The sequence below is a fragment of the Lepidochelys kempii genome, chromosome 11 (assembly GCF_965140265.1).
Source record: "Lepidochelys kempii isolate rLepKem1 chromosome 11, rLepKem1.hap2, whole genome shotgun sequence".
In the NCBI taxonomy this organism is placed as follows: Eukaryota; Metazoa; Chordata; order Testudines; family Cheloniidae; genus Lepidochelys; species Lepidochelys kempii.
This window is the reverse complement of record NC_133266.1, coordinates 63,761,030-63,781,307: the sequence shown is the minus strand read 5'-3', so window position 1 is coordinate 63,781,307 and position 20,278 is coordinate 63,761,030. Positions and strand designations below refer to the sequence as shown.

General features: G+C 42.5%; 1 protein-coding gene across 6 annotated transcripts in view; it reads right to left on the bottom strand.

The window, feature by feature from the left end:
• The window catches only part of PIKFYVE (phosphoinositide kinase, FYVE-type zinc finger containing), a 103,021-nt gene that overhangs the window by 21,647 nt on the left and 61,096 nt on the right, over positions 1-20,278 (bottom strand). For all 6 annotated transcript variants that reach the window (XM_073306653.1, XM_073306652.1, XM_073306655.1 and 3 more), the window contains 10 exons: positions 17,732-18,921; positions 16,663-16,763; positions 13,371-13,442; positions 8,397-8,568; positions 6,483-6,661; positions 5,782-5,895; positions 3,893-4,001; positions 3,626-3,780; positions 2,510-2,600; positions 850-910 (listed from right to left, as the gene is read on the bottom strand). In XM_073306653.1, the coding sequence (XP_073162754.1) occupies positions 850-910; positions 2,510-2,600; positions 3,626-3,780; positions 3,893-4,001; positions 5,782-5,895; positions 6,483-6,661; positions 8,397-8,568; positions 13,371-13,442; positions 16,663-16,763; positions 17,732-18,921 (2,244 nt within the window). The remainder of the gene's footprint in view (positions 1-849; positions 911-2,509; positions 2,601-3,625; positions 3,781-3,892; positions 4,002-5,781; positions 5,896-6,482; positions 6,662-8,396; positions 8,569-13,370; positions 13,443-16,662; positions 16,764-17,731; positions 18,922-20,278) is intronic.

Genomic DNA, 20,278 nt, shown 5'->3' with positions numbered 1-20,278 from the left:
TTACACTAATAAGTGCTACAGTATTTCAATCCAATTTATGCTATAATCCTTCCTGTCTGGCAGAATTAAATTAAGGCAATAGTTCCATCATGCATGAATACTGTTCAGTCTTGCAGTATACACTAATCAACTGCACTACTGAGCGCAAGGCAAGGTTAACCCAGACTGGTACCAGATATACAAGATGAGACCAAAATAGATCTTAACCGTTTCAAGAAACTGCCCTACGGCAATCATCATGCTGGGGGAGTGGTTTGTGCCAAACAGCATCCTTATCTATTGATCACCCCAATTTGAAACAGAAGTAGGTCATTTCACAGTAGGGAAACTTAGTGCAGCACCAGGGTCCACATGGACACTTAGTGCATGGCAGACTAGTGCGGGGTAGATTTGCACCCCAGCCTGCCACAAACTAAGTGTTCATTTAGACAAGCCCACCGTTTCAAACTAGTCTCTAGAGCTCAGTGACATGTTGCACCTTTGGGATTTTGCAGCCTTTAAGAGTTTTAAGATTAAAAACCTTAAAGGCCATTAATTCTTCCAGGAAAACTTGTACAAGAATGCTGTGTGGACGTGAAAAGAATTCTGATTCTATACAAGATATATGCTGCCTCTCCATTCTCTCCTCCTTTGTTAGGGATATTTACATGGAAATGGTATCCGTTATGTCCTAAATGGATACAGGAAAAGATATGTATCTGCATCATAGGGTAGAGTAATAGTCTCAAAATGGAAAGTTTGAAAACAGACCAACACTGATGTATTTACAGCTTTAATTATTTCAGATGAGACGGGGCTGAGGTGAGCAATTCTATTATGTCCTTACTAGAACACATTATCTAAACAGACCTTTTTCTCCATTCTGTAGGGCTGGAGAAGCGTTGCGGGGAGAGGCATCCATTGCACTGATCTGTGAAAAGATGGACAGAACATGGATTGCTGAGGAAGCAGCCAGTAGTCCCATTCTCTTTTCAGCTATATCCCTTATGATGGGGCAATTACAAAATGAAGAAGCATCACATTTGCAAAAGCAGAGAGCCCTAGCATTTTCAGCTTCTGCAGCACCACCATATATGCCTGATGTGTGGCAGCATGTGCAAGTCATAAGATATGATTCTGCAAGTCTGCTCATGACTGTAAAAAGTAAGAGCTGCACTCTAAAAGAGACAGTAGGATTTAGATTACTGCCATCATGGCCCACCATTCTCTTCATTATCTCTCAAGTTAGAGCCCTGTGCTACGAGTTCTTTGAGTTTATTAATTACTATCTCCCATATCTCACTTAAGTGACATTTTCAGATTTATACCAAAGGAAATATGCCCATTACCTGTACTATTAAGTTTTAAGTGTAGTTTTTAAAAAAATCAAATGCATTTGCAAACTAAAAAAGGAGTTCATTCAAAGGTAAGCCTAGCTTTGGCCACAGAAAGGACAGAGGTCTGCATGTAGAATGCTATAAGATTATGAGACTGCAATTTTAACCGAATATCTGTTAAAGTTACACTTGCAACGTTTTACAGTTCTAGTATTTAACATATCATTTTAACACATTTAAATTTCAGCTCTCTACAATACTCCCATTTCCCACCTCTTTATAATTTCACTTTCTTCGTTTTCAACTGGTACCTTGATTATGCTGTAGTTCCTTCTTGTACATGGACACTGGGTTTATTTTATATGCTAGTGAGTTTAATCACTAGACACAATGTAAAACCCTTTGGAATACAATAATTCCTTTCAACACCTTCCCTATCTCCGCTGGGTCCCTTTATATCAGAATTTTACCCAATATTTCCTACATTCTTGCAACATTTGCTTTACTTTCATTATATTTCATGATTTTTCTCTTCTCAAGTAAGATGAGAGCGAATGATAAAACAATAAGGAGGTAAACTGTTAAACTACCTCTTCTGAACTAAATCGCCAATTACATTGTGATACAAAAGCGAGTGCAGGGGTTCTCAAACTGGTGGTCGGGACTCCTCGGAGGTCATGAGGTATTACATGAGAGGTTGCGAGCTGTCAGCCTCCACCCCAAACCCTGCTTTGCCTCCAGTATTTATAATAGTGTTAAATATGTAAAAAACAAAAAGTGTTTTTAATTTATAAGGGGGGGGGGGGTCGCACACAAAGGCTAGCTACGTGAAAGGGGTCACCAGTACAAGTTTGAGAATCACTGAGCTAGTGCATAAAAGGTCTTCCAAACTGGAAATAACACCCTCAACATCAGTCTTCATTTTAGATGGACATAACATTGATTGCTTACAAGCACTGAAGAACAACTGTAAGCTTTTGTATTTTTAAAGTTAACATTTTCTGCACTATAACTGTACAGAACGCCAGATCACATGCAACATTTTAGAACCCTTCAGAGGTTCAGTAGTTTCATGGTGCAGCATCATCTGATTATAAAAGTGATTTTAACCTTTTTGAAAGATGGGAGAAGCTATTTTAGATTAGTTTGCTTCCAACCAGAATGGCGGTTTCAAAGTAACAGAATGAAATTACCTTGTTTTCTTCACCTTGTCTCAGTCTTCCGGGGCTCGGTGGAACTGAGGGGCGTTTTCTACCTTTCTCCTGCTGGAAGAGATCCTGTAATCTAAAAGAGAAGCAGAGTTATCTTTGGTCCATGACTAGACGCCTAGGTACTATGGTAATACAAATAAATAATAATAGTATATTCAATTAGAACAATTACGTCAGGGCTAGTCTACGCTACCGTGCTACATCAGCACAGCTGCACCTGCTATGCTGACGGGAGAGTGAATAATTTCTCTATTTCCATGAGAGGCAGAAGCTATGTTGGCGGGAGAGAGTCTGCTGCTGACTTAGTGCTGGTGTCAATAGCACTTAAGTCGATGTAATTTGCGTCGCTCGGGGGATGGCTTTTTCACACCCCTGAGCAATGTAAGTTACATTGACTTAAGCAATAGTGCAGACAAGCCCTCAGACAAGTGCTATCATTCCGGGGACAATCTCTAAAGATCGTCCATGCTGAGGTTTAGTCAAATGTGTGTCTTTCATAATATTTTCTGGTCACACCTGGTACTTACTAAATGTTCTGTGTGACTAAATAAGGTTGCAATTAGCCATGAACAGATCATTCTTTTCCTCGCACCTCACAGTAGGAGCCGCAGTGTTGAAGTCAGAACAGTCATGTATGGGCCACGTGAGATAGTTTAAATAATTGCAAGTGGAATAGAGAAATTATAAGTTGCCTGTGTTTAAAATGTTTCTCTTCATATTTGCTCAACTGTGAGATTACTTCAAAGTGTTGTGCAGAGGATCAATTGCCTTATATAGGCTCTCTCCTCATTTCTACCTTTATTTCAGCTGTGCCAGGTTTCCCATACAAATTGTGATTCTCCAGTAAGTCTTTGCAATTTCTACAACAGGGCTTGAAACAGATAATCTATAATGCCACTCATTGAAGTCTAGCCATTTACGAGTGGGTCTCTATAAATATAACTCCACTCATTACATTTTCACCTTCAAACACTCATGTGTAAATATGACTAATCATTAGCAAGATATTGCAGTATCTTGTATGCAGTAGTAGCAACAAACTTGATAGGGAGAAAGTGCAGCAGGATCTCCTCCCTAGGTTGCTAGCATCTCTCTTACCTGTTATTCCAGGCCTGCAGCATCTCACAGAGGCTCTGTTTTTTAGCTATCAGAGACTCAAAGACTGACTGCAACTGCTGAGAGGTGTCCAATGAAGGTGAAAGCATCCTTGCTTGGATCTTCTCAATCCAGTTCCGGAACTCTACCTCTTCCATCTGCCAAAGAAAAATTGAGATTTTTCCGTACTCTGCCACCAGCAGTGTTACACTGGCACAGCAATGTTCCATTTTCGCCCTGCATTTCCCTGGTGCAGAAGCAGCATGTTACCTCTTTTTGTGCGAAAAGGTCCTCCATCTTCTCTTCTCTTGTTTTGCTGAAAGTATCCGTTTTCAAAGAGGTGAGACGATCATCAACAGCAAGGTACACCTGTGATACCCTGTGGTAAGAGGGGAAAACGTTACCGACACCATTCAGAGTCTCAGAGCCAAAATGTAGTCCAAAGTGGTCTTTAGTAGAACACACACTCAAATCTGATGCTAGAGTTTTGCAACCTATCCCCACCCTGTAACAGCTTGTCCCGTTAAACTTCAATGGGACAACTTGAGTAAGTCTACTCTCATGAACAAGATACAAGACTGGTCCCTTAAAAGGAGCATTCTGTAGACTCTAAAAAGATCGTGAAGAAAGCTTGCTGCTCTGGCCAGATGACTAAACTATGGCACACCCTTTTGAGGCGCACACAGCGTCATTCATCCACGATAGAGTACTTCATTGTGAAGAAAGCAGGGTTAATGTAACAAACAGCTAGAATACATGTACCGCCTTTGTCTACTAAGACTGACAATGCAAACTGAGCACTGTTGTAGCTTCCTGGTTTAAGGATAACTTATGGTTCTGCACTACAATGTAGAAAACCAGACCTAAGTAGACAAGAGCATCTCTTCTCACTGTTTCTTGAATATTTCAGCACTGAACAGAATAACCTGCTGGAATGATGACAAGTAGCAAATAGGTACTAAAAATGAGATCAGCAGTATGGGAACCCTGCAATAGGAGCAGTAGTCAGAAGATTGTGATAAATTGCCACTTCTTCCACCCATCTTTTCCACCTTTCCAAACAACCTAAAAGCAGTTTCTTCTGCAGTCTGAGGCAACAAATCAAATTACATTCAATCCGCTCTTGCCCAATTACAGTCCCCTAAAAATAAACATTAGGTGGCAATGAAAAATGTCTGAAATCAAACTAAATTCAATAAAACTGGTCCTGTTCAGGAAACAATTTAAATATTTTCCTTTTAACATTTTATAAATTGAAACCACAAGTTGAGAGCCTCAGAAGGCCAGACAGTTCAAAACAATGCACTGAAGAACCTCGATACTTTTTTTTTCTTCTTTGTGTCACTTGTGTCTTTTCAAATCAAGCTTCCAAGTACAGCGTCTCCTCCCCATTTTTTGAGCATTGGAGAGTGGCAGCAATATCGCTCCTAGGTGGAGGATTTTCATTGTAGCAGCATGCTTCCAGGGTCAGCGTTCTGACAGCGAAATCCTTTCCAGTGATGATTTAGGAAAGGTCTGTAAGAACGTTTGGCCACTTGAGCTATCTACATAGAAGTCATGGCAATTTTTTTTTTTTTTTTAAATTAAAAGAGACATGGGACCAAAACTGTTTAGTCTAGCCACATTAAAAAGTATAATTACACCAGGCATCCGGGGAGGAGATACGCCTACACAGGTGGGTCTTCGGGGTACACCTACACAGCAGCTGGGAGGTATGATTCGCAGTTCACATAAATGTACAGGCTCTGCTTGAGCTAGTGCAGCAATAGCAGCTGTGTGGGAGTGGCGGCATGGACTGTACTCTGGCATCTAGCCTGAGTCACGACCCATGCCACTGGGGCCACCCTGCTAGCTTCAGTGTAGCACACGCACGTCCACCCAAGCTGGGAGTCGCACTTCCCAGCTGCGGAGTAGACATACCCTTAGGCAACAGGTGGAGAGGGTCAGAATTAATGTTGGTATAGGAACCATACTTCCTCACTCTTAAGCAGGTCAATAAAAACTGGTTTGCTACAAGCTCTTACATCTGCATTAGCTTAAAATGTATTTAGCAGACGTTTTCTTTAGTTTCTGAAGCAAGGACGGCTTCATGCCCTCCTTAAGGCATAAATAAGAAGAGGCGGCGAAGACAGGTGAAGAAAAACAAAACAAGGACATACTTTTGAGAGAAATCCTTCAGATCCTGCAGAATAGTAACCTTTAACGGAGCCTGACGTTTGATGTAGATTTTGGGGTGTGGGACACATACCTCTAGCAGCCGGATTGGAGAATAGCTAAGAGCAATAAAACATAACCTTGTGTGAAAATGAAAACAAACACCACCCTGCTCCATTGCATCTCTCCCACCCTTGTGCTGTTGGTGATTCTCCTTCAGTTGGAGCATCAAGTATCAGAAAGAGCCCTGAAGGTTCTTGGCAGTGCCTGAAATACCTCAGCCTTCCAGGACACTATCCTGCACGTGCTGTTTAGCTACTATGTAAAATCAGTACACCAGCCATGTTATAAACCAGCAGGCTGAAGTTTGGTAACACAGGATTGATCATTTTCCCCCGATGCAGCCTGCCTATGGACTGCTGGTTCCATCATGTTGAGTCCCCTATTCCTAGAACTACTGCCAACCCCCCTCTCTCCCAGCACTGCACAGAACAGCGTGACTAGATATTGCCAGTTTCTAACCATGCTGTACTTCTAGGACAGAGGTACAAACTATAGTATAGAGCACTGTCCCTTTTCGACATGCTCAAGATTAATTAATTAATCTGAAGGACAGGACTATTAGGGTTGCTCTTTCAGCTTGACCCAAGCACTTTAGGTGGCAATGCAGTCAGTGTTGGGGTGGAATCTGGAAGCGAAACCTTACCTAAAAGATGCCACCATCTGATTATATGAGAAATACTGGTGATAATCATGGTGTATGGAGTGACCACAAGGCTCTGCATTGGCTCTTCGCGTGTACTGGTGCCCATAGAATCTCAATTCAAGGTATTTTGCAAATGACATGGACCAAGAATCATTGGAAAGTGGGACAACTGGCGTGACCTGAAATTTGAAAACAGATTTTAATTGGAATAGACCAATGACTTAGGGAGAAACAATGAGTACATTTTCAGTAAAACTAGCCTAGTCCAGGCAGTGATGTAGTGTTCAAGCAATTCAAAAGGTGTGACTACGAATCTGGGGGTGTGTGTGTGTGTGTGTACAGTTTTTATGGTACGAATCTGGGAGTGGGTGGGTAGGTGAGTGTATGTACAGTTTTTATGGCACGAAGAGGTCAACACAGCATCAAGATATCCTGTGGTGTGCTGACATGGTTAACTAATACAGCTGATGCAGTTAGCAATATCTAGAAGTGCTGATCAGGAGAGATTTTGGTTATTAAATCAATATAAGAATACTTGCCCCAGAAAGGAGAGGTTTCCCACCATAACAACATGTTTGCTTATATTTGTAAAGTGATTTCTTTGTCTAGTGGCATCACTTGTATCGACTCAGTCAGCAACACTGACTTCACTGCACTGCCGTGCCTTAAAACATTTAATCAAGTGCCTGAGGACTGAGCAGTGAAGATTCCATTGAGTACTCCAATACTTTAGCATCTATATTTATAATACTGCTTGCAATTTTAGGTGTATTATTTTATGGTCAATATTTCTACTGGTGTTGAACATAGTCACATTTAGAAACAGAGCATTAGGTGTGTTAACAAGCAAGTAAGTTTTATTTATGGGATATTTTCTGCATGCAAGAGTTGCATCTTCCATCAGCTATCACACTAATTTCCTCCAAATTCCTTTAAATCCATCATCATCATCAGGGCATAAACCAGTATAGATAGCATGAAGTCATTAGAATTGCTACTGTACGTTGAATATTTTTCTATATAGTTTCTAGATGGCAAAATGGCTATTTTAGGTACTTTCTTTAAATGTACAGGAAATGAAGTTAATTTAGGGGTTTTTTAATAAAAGTCACTCAGACTGGTGATTATAAGTAGATTTCTAAAATTAAATAGAGGTTTGTTTGTTTTAACTCCAGGGGACATATAGCTAGTTTTCTTAAAGAAGTATAAGAAGATTACTGAAGTTACAAGAAAAAGCATATGTCCTTTATGTTATTTTACAAATTATTTCTGGCTTTTAAAAGGGGATATAACATTCATCTAATATTGCAGTTATTTTATCTAGTATTTTAGTGCTGAACAAAGAAAATCTGTAGATAGTTTTGAAACAGTACAGCAAGTGCTGTTGGACTTGATCAAGACACACACTATGTACTGTATAGTGGATAACAGCAAGAGTACATTGTGGAGGAGATGGTTTTAGCTCAATTAATGGACCAGTACATCAGAGGAGGAGTTTTGTCCCTCCCCACTTCAATATTCAACAAGTTTCATTATGGCCAGGGGGCCACAACCTCTACTGGCACATGTGAGAACAACTCTATTTAAACCCATGGAGCTCTTGCCTGCCGGTGCCTGAAATTAATTTGGTCCAGTCTGTATCAGCACCTTTATCCAAAACTATTTATCCTTTCAAAAAAGATTTGACAGCCTTTTTCAAGCAGAAGCAGACATTTCCCCTGTAGTGCAATATACTGGGAGCATTACACCCAACAGGCATCAGTGGGTTATGTAGAATTAGTCTTAGTTACAGATCATAAGCTGCCGCTCCAGAGAAAATACAGCTCTTTCTGAAAGACAGTGCCCTCTGCATGAAGGCCTATCACACTATGAATTCTGCTACCATAGCATCAGAATATTCCTCTTAATCTTTACCTGTTTGCACAATCTACACCAGGAGTAGGTAAGGATTGTGTGCTGGTATCCAGGGACTGGGGAGTCCAGCTCCTTCAGTATGATCTGCACACAGCCTTGCCCGTGGACAAAGCGACGAACGTGGTGCACCATCGGTGTTTCACAAAACATGCTGGGGCATTGGTAGGAAGGCCTTAGAGAAAAGAAGTGGTGACATTCAGTTTTGAGGAAGTATGTGTTACATGTGACATCTTGAAGGCGACAGTCAGTGGCCCTAGCATACCTTTCACTGTCATCACACTGCAGTAAATCCACCTTCCAAGATGTACAGAATGAACAAGCTTCCAAACCACTTCTAAATTATCTTAAACATTTTAAGTGTATTTATAGGGAGATCTGTTGCTGCAGGCCAAGATTTTCAAAAATACTGGTGCTTTAAGTGAAGCTCCCAAATCTAGATTTAGGCACTCAAATGAGGACCAATATTTTCAGAAGTGCTGAGCTCCCATGTGGGGAAAAGAAACCAATTTAAAAGTGTTTGAATATAGATTTAGGAACCTAAGTCTATGCACCCAGTTTCTGAAAACTTTGGCCACACTGGTTATCAAGGATACTTAACAGGGTTAAGGGTTACAAGGGTTAAACTTGCACTCAATATTTTCACACTGATTTTTATCCATTGCTAGCATCAGCTTTCCCCTGTGACTGGGGAACACCCGATACCCTGCATCAATCACTGTTTCAAGAGTAGCTAGTGTAGCACTTACAATTAAAAAAAGTGAACATACACACAGGTCAAAATTTGATCTAGTTTTTTTTTTAAAGTTTTAAATTTAGCATTTGACACACATACAAGGCTGACAGCACTAGAGACTGATTACTTACTTACCCACAGAGTAGGTAAACCCTAGGCAGTGGCTGTGCAGCTCCTCAACTTCGAGGCTATGTCTACCCTGAAGAGCTGTCACTGGATTTAGGGACTATGGACCCTTGTTGTCTAGAAATGGAAGTGGGCCTACCAACCAGCTTCACATAAGCTACAAAATGTTTATCAGATAGCAAACACTTGATTTCAAATCAGGGGAGCATCAGGCCAGTAACCTAGAGAGGAAGGGCTCTAGGGCTAAAATTTCCAAACACAACTAAGTGACTTAGTAGTCCAAGTCCAATTTTAAAAAGCAACTTATGAAGTTCAGAGAAATTGACCACATATTCCTTTATCAAATCCCAGAACCATCTATCTACTTCAATTCTTCCTTCTGTTTAACATTCTGTCTTATGTTGATTTAATAGAATTACAAGCTTCTATCTTAGTTACCCATATGCATCTTTCAAATGCAGTTAGCGTCAACAGGAAAGTAAACGGCATTCTTTAGTGTGCCTATATAAGACAGATTCATACAGGGGACAAAATGAAGTAGAAAATTCCTTAAACATAGCTTCTTAACAGATTCCCTTATGAAAAGTAGAAGGGTTCTATCAATAGCCATTTTTACCAAAATGAAATCAAAACAGAACAAGTCCTGCCTATAATAATATATGTTTGTCATGTATTATGACCTACTAAAACTACATATAGACTTCATGTAGTATCAAATATTCCTAATTACACATAGATGAACAGAATTTGTTGGGGAATAATCAACACGTTTTTTCTAAAGTGAAATCATGCCTCACCGATCTACTAGAATTCTTTTGGGGGGGGGGTCAACAAGCATGTGGACTAGGGGGAATCCAGTGGATATAGTGTATTTAGATTTTCAGAAAGCCTTTGACAAGATCTCTCACCAAAGGCTCTTAAGCGAAGTAAGCAGTTATGGGATTAAAGGGAAGGCTCTCTCATGGATTGGTAACCAGTTAAAAGATAGGAAAAAGGGTAGGAATAAATTATCAGTTTTCAGAACGGAAAGAGGTAAATAGGGTTGTCCCTCATGGGTCTGTACTGGGACCAGTCCTATTCAACATATTCATAAATGATCTGGAAAAAGGGGTAAACAGTAAGGTGGCAACATTTGCAGATGATCCAAAACTACTCAAGATAGTTAAGTCCCAGGAAGACTGCAAAGAGCTACAAAAGGATCTCTCAAAACTGGGTGACTGAGCAACAAAATGGCAGATGGAATTCAGTGCTGATAAATGCAAAGTAATGCACATTGGAAAACAATCCCAACTATACATATAAAATGATGTGGTCTAAATTAGCTGTTACCACTCAAGAAAGATCTTGGAGTCATTGTGGACAGTTCTCTGAAAACATCCACTCAATGTACAGCGACAGTCAAAAAAGTAAAGAGAATGTTGGGAATCATTAAGAAGAGGATAGATAATAAGACAGAAAATATCATATTGCCTCTATATAAATCCATGGTATACCCACATCTTGAATACTGTGTGCAGATATGGTCGCCCCATCTGAAAAAAAGATATATTGGACTTGGAAAAGTTCAGAAAAGGGTAACAAAAATTATTAGGGGTATGGAACGGCTGCCGTATGAGGCGAGATTAATAAGACTGGGACTTCTCAGCTTGGAAAAGAGATGACTAAGGGGGGGTGGGTCTGATAGAGGTCTATAAAAAAATGTGACTGGTGTGGAGAAAGTCAATAAGGAAGTGTTATTTACTCCTTCTCATAACACAAGAGCTAGGGGCCACCAAATGAAATTAATAGACAGCATGATTAAAACAAATCAAAGGAAGTATTTTTTCCACACAACGCACAGTCAATCTGTGCAACTCCTTGCCAGAGGATGTTGTGAAGGCAAAGACTATAACAGGATTAAAAAAAAAAAAATGAACTAGATAAATTCATGGAGGATAGGTCCATCAATGGCTATTAGGCAGGAATGGTGTCCCCAGCCTCCGTTTGCCAGAAGCTGGGAATGGGCGATAGGATGGCTCACTTGATGATTACCTGTTCTGTTCATTCCCTCTGGGGCACCTTGCATTGGCCACTGTCGGAAGACAGGATACTGGGCTAGATGGACCTTTGGTCTGACCCAGTATAGCCGTTCTTATGTTCTTAAAGCATTAAGCTACTTAATATAGCTGAAGTATTGGTTGGATCACCAGCACAGCCTGTTTACCAAAAGTCATTATGTTCGAAAAGTTTGCATCGACGCTCTAAAAATATTTTTCTAAGATATCATCATAAGACATTCTGATAATATTTAGGCAGTAGATTTTTCCAAGTATTGTACTTGTGGCACCTTGGAGACTAACGGATTTATTGGAGCGTGGGCTTTCGTGGGCTGCAGCCCACTTCGTTGGATGCATGGAATGGAACATATAGTTAGATAGATACACACACACGCGCGCGCGGATGGGTTGGGGGTTGCCGTGCAGACTGTGAGAAGCTAATTGGTTGGGATGAACTGTTGTCAGCTGGAGAGAAAAACCCCAACTTTTGTGGTGATGGTCGAGATGGCCCATTTAAACAGTTGACAAGAAGGTACTATGGAAAAGAAGCCCTTGAGGAATTCCACCATGATTTCAACAATTTCCATGCCACCATCAACCTCAGCCTAGACCAATCCACACAAGCGGTCCATTTCCTGGACACTACTGTGCTAATAAGCGATGGTCACATAAACATCACCCTATACCGGAAACCTACTGACCGCTAATATACCTACATGCCTCCAGCTTCCATCCAGGACACACCACACGATCCATTGTCTACAGCCAAGCTCTGCGATACAACTGCATTTGCTCCAATCCCTCAGACAGAGACAAACACCTACAAGATCTCTATCAAGCATTCTTAAAATTACAGTACCCACCTGCTGAAGTGAAGAAACAGATTGACAGAGCCAGAAGAGTACCCAGAAGTCACCTACTACAGGACAGGCCCAATAAAGAAAATAACAAAACGCCACTAACTGTCACCTTCAGCCCCCAACTAAAACCTCTCCAGCGCATCATCAAAGATTTACAACCTATCCTGAAAAATGATCCCTCACTCACAGATCTTGGGAGACAGACCAGTCCTCGCTTACAGCCTACGAACCTGAAGCAAAAACTCACCAGCAACCACACACCACACAACAAAAACACTAACCAAGGAACCTATCCTTGCAACAAAGCCCAATGCCAACTCTGTCCACATATTTATTCAAGTGACACCATCATAGGACCTAATCACATTAGCCATGCCATCAGGGGCTCGTTCACCTGCACATCTACCAATGTGGTATATGCCATCATGTGCCAGCAATGCCCCTCTGCTACTTGAAGTCTTTAAACCACGATTTGAGGACTTCAATAGCTCAGACATAGGTGAGAGGTTTTTTGCAGGAGTGGGTGGGTGAAATTCTGTGGCCTGTGTTGTGCAGGAGGTCAGACTAAATGATCATAATGGTCCCTTCTGACCTTAAGTATCTATGAATCTATGAAACTGGATCACTATTCCTTAGGAATTTGCTCCTGCTGCAGATCTCACCTGAAGTTCCATAGCAACTGTTGTAAAATTAGATTAAGATTATGACCAAACACAATTCGCTGCTTTGTAGAGGACAGAGCTATTTGCAATAAAGTACTAGCTAGAGATCCCAATCTGGACCCCACTGTGGCAAGCTCTGTACAAACATAGGGTAAAGAGATAGATGTCTGAGGCAAGGACTGTAATAAGCAACAGGTGATTAAACAAATGGGTAGGAGGGAGATAACAATATGAGCACCTTTTCACTTGTAAGAAGGTAGGAGGAGCAAATGGAACATACTTTAAGAAACATATTTCCTGTTTTGTTGCAAGCATTCTAATAAAACAAACGGAAAAGAATTATAGAAGACCTATTCAACAGAACTGTCTCTAAAGAATGTTTTGCTAAAGATTTTCACAGCCTATGTATGTATACCTTTTTTAAATCATGCAAACAATTCTCTGTAAACTGTACAATACTACATGTACATGTGTGAGAAAAGCACATCTCAGTCCGATGAGGCTACTGAAGACTTCCTTAAAAGCATAGCTGATATTCTAGTGTAAAAAGTTCTTACCTGAAACAATACCGCTCTAAAAACACTCCTAGAGTGAGGTCATTCTTCCCATAGAACTCCATTGTCACAATCCTGATGTAGAGGAAAAACAGAAAATTTAAGAGGCAAGATCTTGTATTGGTTTGAGAGGTGTACATTACAGGAATGACTGCAACATGGGAATGCTCATGAGCAAGTACATTTATCTCAGCAAATGCCACACAAGTGTGCCTTTTAAGATCATGGCCAAGAACTTCCAAACTTGGGTATTTGAAGTTAGTCATTCTAATCAATATTTGAACACTTAACGGGGCATGATTTTCAGAGGTGCTGAACACAGCATCCCAGCTGATCCCCTCTAAAATTACTTTAATGGGCACTTCAGGTACTCAGCAACTTTGGAAAAAAGAAGAGCCACTTTAGGTGCCTAAATACTGATTTGGATAACTCATTTTAGGCACCCAAATTTGGAAGTTTTGGCTAGAATCAATTTTGCTGCTTTATTTGTTGCTTTATAACAAGTAGGGCCCTACCAAATTCACAGCCATGAAAAACGTTCCACGGACTGTAAAATATGGTCTCTTCCCCACCACCAGTGAAATCTGGTCTTATATATGCTTTTACCCTATACCAGGGGTCGGTAACCTTTGGCACCTGGCCCGTCAGAGCAAAGCCACTGGCAGGCCAGGCCGGTTTGTTTATCTGGAGCGTCCGCAGGCACGGAGCCCCGCAGCTCCCACTGGCCACAGTTTGCCATTCCCAGCCAATGGGAGCTGTGGGAAGCAGTGACTAGCACGTCCCTCGGCCTGTGCCACTTACCGTAGCTCCCATTGGCCAGGAATGGTGAACTGTGGCCAGTGGGAGCTGCAGGGCTCCGTGTCTGCGGACGCTCCAGATAAACAAACCAGCTGGGCCCACCAGCAGCTTTACCCTGATGGGCCGGGTGCCAAAGGTTGCCGACCCCTGCCCTATACTGTACAGATTTCACAGGGGAAACCAGTGTTTCTCAAATTGGGGGTCCTGACCCAAAAGGGAGTTGCAGGGGAGTCACAGCCAACCTTATTTCTGCACTGCCTTCAGAACTGAGTGGCTGGAGAGCGACGGCTGTTGGCCAGGCGCCCAGCTCTGAAGGTGGCACCCCACCAGCAGCAGTGCAGAAGGAAGGGTGGCAATTCCATGCCAGGCCAGGCGTCACCCTACCCTTACCATACCATGCCACCCTAACTTCCATTATCTCCCTCCAACTGCACTGGCTGTTTGGGGAAAAGCCCTACCCAGTGAACAGCTAAGGATTAGTATTAAAAGTTTGCCAGTAACCTGCAGCCTCACAGCCAGCTCTGCAGACATTTAGACATGAACTGCTACTTGCTACGAAGAAATTCCTGCCCTCACTAGGTGAGCAAAGCTGTATTAATATTTAGATTGTAGTGGATTTTCTACACCCCATTCTGGAGCCCTACTACTAGAAATGAAAAAATCTTCTGAATTTACAAGTTCCAACCTGCCCAACAGAGATTTCACAGATTTCATGCCCCGCACAGTCACTGCATTAAAATATACCGTACAGAACCACAGAAATGTAGGGCTGGAAGGGACCTTGAGAGGTCGTTGAATCCAGCTCCCTCCGCTGAGGCAGGACAAAGTAAACCCAGACCATTCCCGATAGGTGTTTGTCCAACCTGTTCTTAACCTCCAGTGATGGGGATTCCACAACCTCCCTTGGAAGCCTATTCCAGAGCTTAACTACCCTGATAGTTAGGAAGTTTTTCCTAATCTCTAACCTAAATCTCCCGTGCTGCAGATTAAACCCGTTACTTCTTGTCCTACCTTCAGGAGGACAACTGACCACTGTCCCCTTTCTAAAACAACCTTTAAAACATATTTGAAGACTTATCAGGTCCTCCCTCGGTCTTCTTTTCTCAAGACTACACATGCCCAGGTTTTTTTAACCTTTCCTCATAGGTCAGGTTTTCTAAACCTTTTCACATTTTTGTTGCTCTCCTTTGAACTCTCTCCAATTTGTCTACATCTTTCCTAAAGTGTGGCACCCTGAACTGGACACAGTACTCCAGCGGAGGCCTCACCAGTGTATGACACTCCTGTTAGTACACACCAGAATATTACCCTTCTTTGCAACAGCACCGCAATGCTCACTTATATTTAATTTGTGATCCACTACAACCTCTCAGATACTTCCCATTTTGTAGTTGGGCTTTGGATATTTCCTTCTTAATTGTAGTACTTTGTACTTGGGTTTATTGAATTTCATCTTGCGGATTTCAGACTAATTCTCCAATTTGTCAAGTTCATCTTAAATTCTAATCCTGTCCTCCAAAGTGCCTGCAACTCCTCCCAGCTTGGGGTCATCTACAAGTTTTATAAGCATATTCCCCACATCATTATCCAAGTCATTGATGAAAATATTGACTGTGATCAGATACAGGGCTGACCCCTATGGGACCCCACTAAATACATGCTCCCAGTTTGACGGTGAACTACTGACAACTACTTTGAGTTCGGTCCTTCAGCCAGTTGTGCACCCACTTTATAGAAATTTCAACTGGACCATATTTCCCCAGTTTGCTTATGAGAATGTCATGTAGGACTGTGACAAAAGCCTTACTAAAAATAAAAATAAATCATGCCTTCTGCTTCCCCCCATCCATTAGTCAGTAACCCTGTCAAAGAAGGATTTTAGGTTGGTTTGGCATGATTTGGTTTTGACAAGTCCATGCTAGCTATTCCTTATACCGCTATTCTCTCAGTGCTTACAAACTGATTGTTTATTAATTTGTTCCACTCTCTCTCCCGGTATTAAAGTTAGGCTGACTTGTCTATAATTCCCTGGGTCTGTTCTCCCTTTAAAGATAGGTACTATGTTTTCTCTTTTCTAGTCTTCTGGGACCTCCTCCTCCATGAGCTCTCAAAGATAACTGCTCCACTTTCAAGACAGCTTCATCTAGTTGCTTAAGTACTCTAGGATGAATTTCATCAGGCCCACATACAAAAGCAGTGATTAGTTAGAGCACTGAATTACAGACTGGGCTTTTTTTCCCTCCTCATTCCTGCCTTATTAAGCATTACAAAGGTAAGTGGCATTGCTCAAATCCATCTAGTCATACACAGCTTAATGTTGTGACAGGCAACTCTAAAAAAGGCTAAGCTACCTTCCCAGGAGTCCTTAGTGAAGCTGTACAGAAGAATTAGCACTGACCTTGCCTTCATATAAGAGAGAGAGAGAGATACTAACACTTAAACTTTGTATTTTAAGAGAGCCATAGGGAAGAAGAACAAGAAATAATTCATTTCATACCATGGACTAACGCAGGCACTTGGAGCATTGCTGGACTGGGCAGAGGAGCTACTGAAAAGAACACAGAGCCTCTGATGGTTGACTGGGCTCAGACAGTCCACCTGACAAGACAACCCATTAGCCAGTTACAACCACACATTTCCACCAATACAAAATAGTTTACACTTTAAAAGCTGCATAGAATGGAATTTTATTCAGTGAGAGATTCCGTGTTTGTCCCATTTGTCATATTTACTTTTCTCAGGAGATTAAGTTACCCAAGAGTTCCAGGTAGACTTATGCAAGGACGACTTTTTTGGATTACAGCACAACCAATTAGGTACAAAAAAGTTTAAGGAATAGGAAGTCCAAGTGGACTTTTAAACAGTTTGACAGTTTGAAGGGTCTTTAATCCACAAGTGTGCATTTTAATCCTTTAGGACAAGAAATCTTGAGCCTGAAACTTGACATTTGCTGCTTACTTCCTTGCAAGAAGAGTTTTTCTAATACACAGGATCTCATTTATTCAGAATACACAAGGTAGATTTTCTAAAAATATACTTTGCAGTTACATCCTCCCAACACTGTCCTTTATTCTAACTGGACATCATTCGTGACCTTTAGCCACCAAACCCACTATGAGACAATATCAACATTAGCGTTACTCAGTATGAAGAGAGAAAAAAACAACAACAGCTTTTAAATAGATGGGCATTCCATTTCTGAAATAGATGAGAGATTGTTCTCTTCCCCATCCCCCACTTCACCCCCAACTGTAGATCCAAGCACATTCACTCCCAGCATGTAAAACTGAGCTGGTAATGAGATATACCAAGTTTCTTGCTCTTCCTGGTGGTTCAGAGAGCAAGTGCTTTGCAAGCCCACCCACCCCATCCCCTCAAGTCAGCATCTCTCACAATCAGAGACCACAATGTGGTGATTAAACAAGCTGATATCCAAGTTGACCTAGAGCACTGCAGTCCAATATGAACTTTTGTTATGCCTGGCCTGTTCCTAAATATGATATTCAGAAGTAGGTTCCTTCTCTCATCACTAAACAAAAACAGGAGGTAAAAACCTAGATTCTTACCTTATGAGACCATACAGATTCACCCCGAACCAATCCTCTCTCATCCTCTTCATTTCTGCCTCCAGCTTTTCCTCCAGAAACACCAGATGCATCTTTACACTGGGCAAAGGGATCTGCATTTTTCTGTTGTATCCTTCCTCCTCTGGCCCGGTAATCTGCTAGCATTCTGGCCAAGCTTTGGCTATCACCCAGATGCTCTGCAATTCTAGTGTTAACTAACTCATGGGTAGGCAAAACCTGGATGGCCTTTGCCTGGATACTTCCATTTATCCCTTGCAGTCCAGAGAGATCCCTTAACAGCTGTTTCTTCCTTCTGCTCTCCAGCTCCTTATACTCTTTGTTGAGGAAAGGAGACAAATAGACCTGCTCTGGGAAGTAGTCCCGGGCAGGGCACCTCATGCCCATCTCTGTTAGAAGAAAAGGTTCATGGAATGTGATCACAGGTGAGATACAGAGAATAACATCTTTCAGCTCCTGCTTAAATGCTAAGGAGTAGGCCTTGAGGCGATCCTCGGAGGAAGTCACCTCCTCCATGATATACAATCCAGTGTCATCCTGCAGAGGGTCTCTAAAGACTCTCATCTGGCTTTTGGAATCCTGCAGGTCACCTGGCTGCTGCAGAGTCTCCAGATGCTGACTATATAGAGTGCCTGGGTGTTGGTCCATACTTTGGAAGGGTAGCGGTGATTCTGGTACTGGTGTTTTAATACTGCTCAACACTGGCAGTGAATATTCCATTCCGAGATGCTCTTGGTGCCTTAAAGAGGAACCCTCTCGCAGGACATCATCAGCATCTTGATCCTCTTCTTCAAACAAAGTTCTTTGTTCTAGTGTGCTGGCCTCATCGGAAGAGACAGACTCAGAGAACATGGGCACTTTTTCAGAAGAGAGCTCAACATCTCTGACCACCATGCTAAACTCCTCACCATTAAAGAGGTCTTGGTGCTCATGTTCATCTCCTTGGCTTTCAATCAGAGCGTGGAAGGAGCTGTTTTTAGTCAGAGTAGGGGGCATGGCAAACTCATCCATAAGGAAAGAAATTTCCAGTTGGGAATGATAAGCCACACAGACCATAAAGATAAGGATCTCCTTCACTCGGGTCAGTTCATAGTCTGCAGCTCCACGCAGCTTGATGGTGCAGCCCAAGTGTGGCGGGCACCCTTCAAAAAACATTAAGGTTTTGGTTTGATCTAGAAAGGTTAGGAGGAAAACAGTGAGGGTCAAGCAGTTCTCACATTTCACACTTAAGCAGCAGACTGAAATGTTTTCCTATGAAAACAGTGAACGCTAAATACGATGGAAGAGTTGGAACTAGTGGTACAGCCAGGTATTGCAACACCGCTGCAGGAACTCGTGCCCAGACCAAACCACGGGTGCGGCTCAAGATGTAGATCTTTAGGTTTCTTTATGGAAAGTTAGCCTCTGCTGCCCCTCCCTTTACCAGTCAAGTTGCTATACATTTTGAATCCAGTCAGGACAGAACAAATAAGTAGCATATGTCCCAATATACCAAGATTAAGCTAAGTCATAGAAGTGTAGGGCTGGAATAGACCTCAAAGGTCATCTAGTCCATCCAATCCATGTTGAGGCAAGATTAAATACACTTGTCAGGGAAGGTCTACGTATTTGTCTAGCCCAGGGGTGGGAAAACTTTTTGGCCCGAGGGCCACATCGGGGTTGCGCAACTGTATGGAGGGCCGGGTAGAAAAGGCTGTGCCTCCCCAAACAGCCTGGCCCCCACCCTCATCCACCCCTTCCCACTTCCTGCCCCACTCAGAACCCCTGACCCATCGAACCCCCCTGCTCCTTGACCCCTGACTGCCCCCTCCCAGGACCACCCTGACCATAACCGCCCCCCAACTCCCCCTGCTCCCCGTCCCCTGACTGCCCCCCCCAGAATCTCCACCCCATCCAACCGCCCCCTGCTCCCTGTCCCGACTGCCTCCCAGGACCCTCCACTCCCCACCCCTTTACCATACTGGAGCCAGCCACGCCACCGCGCTGCCTGGCAGGGGTGGCGGGCCAGAGCGCTGGCAGCGCAGTACGCGGAGGCTGCAGGGGAGGGGCCGGGGATGAGCCTCCCTCGCCGGGAGCTCAGGGGCCAGGCCGGATGGTCCCACAGGCCGGATGTGGCCTGCAGGCCATAGTTTGCCCACCTCTGGTCTAGCCTGTTCTAAAAAAATCTCCAATGATGGGGATTCCACAACCTATTCCACTGTTTAACTCATGATGTTCTAAAGCCTACAGACTTTAAAAGCAAATGCCTTGACTTGTTTCTTTCTAGCTAAAAGAATCTGGGGGGGGGGGTTTAGGGGGAAAACGCAGGTTATTACAGCCAGGAGGGGTCCACTGTTTGGTAACCCATTCGGTTAAGCTTTACATTAATCTGTCAAAAGGTATTCATTTATGTGGTCTTCCTTGCTGCACTGGCCTTCTGTTTCTGTAATTAAAAAGTTAACAATATTATACCTGCAGTTTCTACCCCTAAGCTCCCAACCAAATGAGTTTTTGTCCACTTGTTAGATGCTCATTTCATGTGTTGTATAC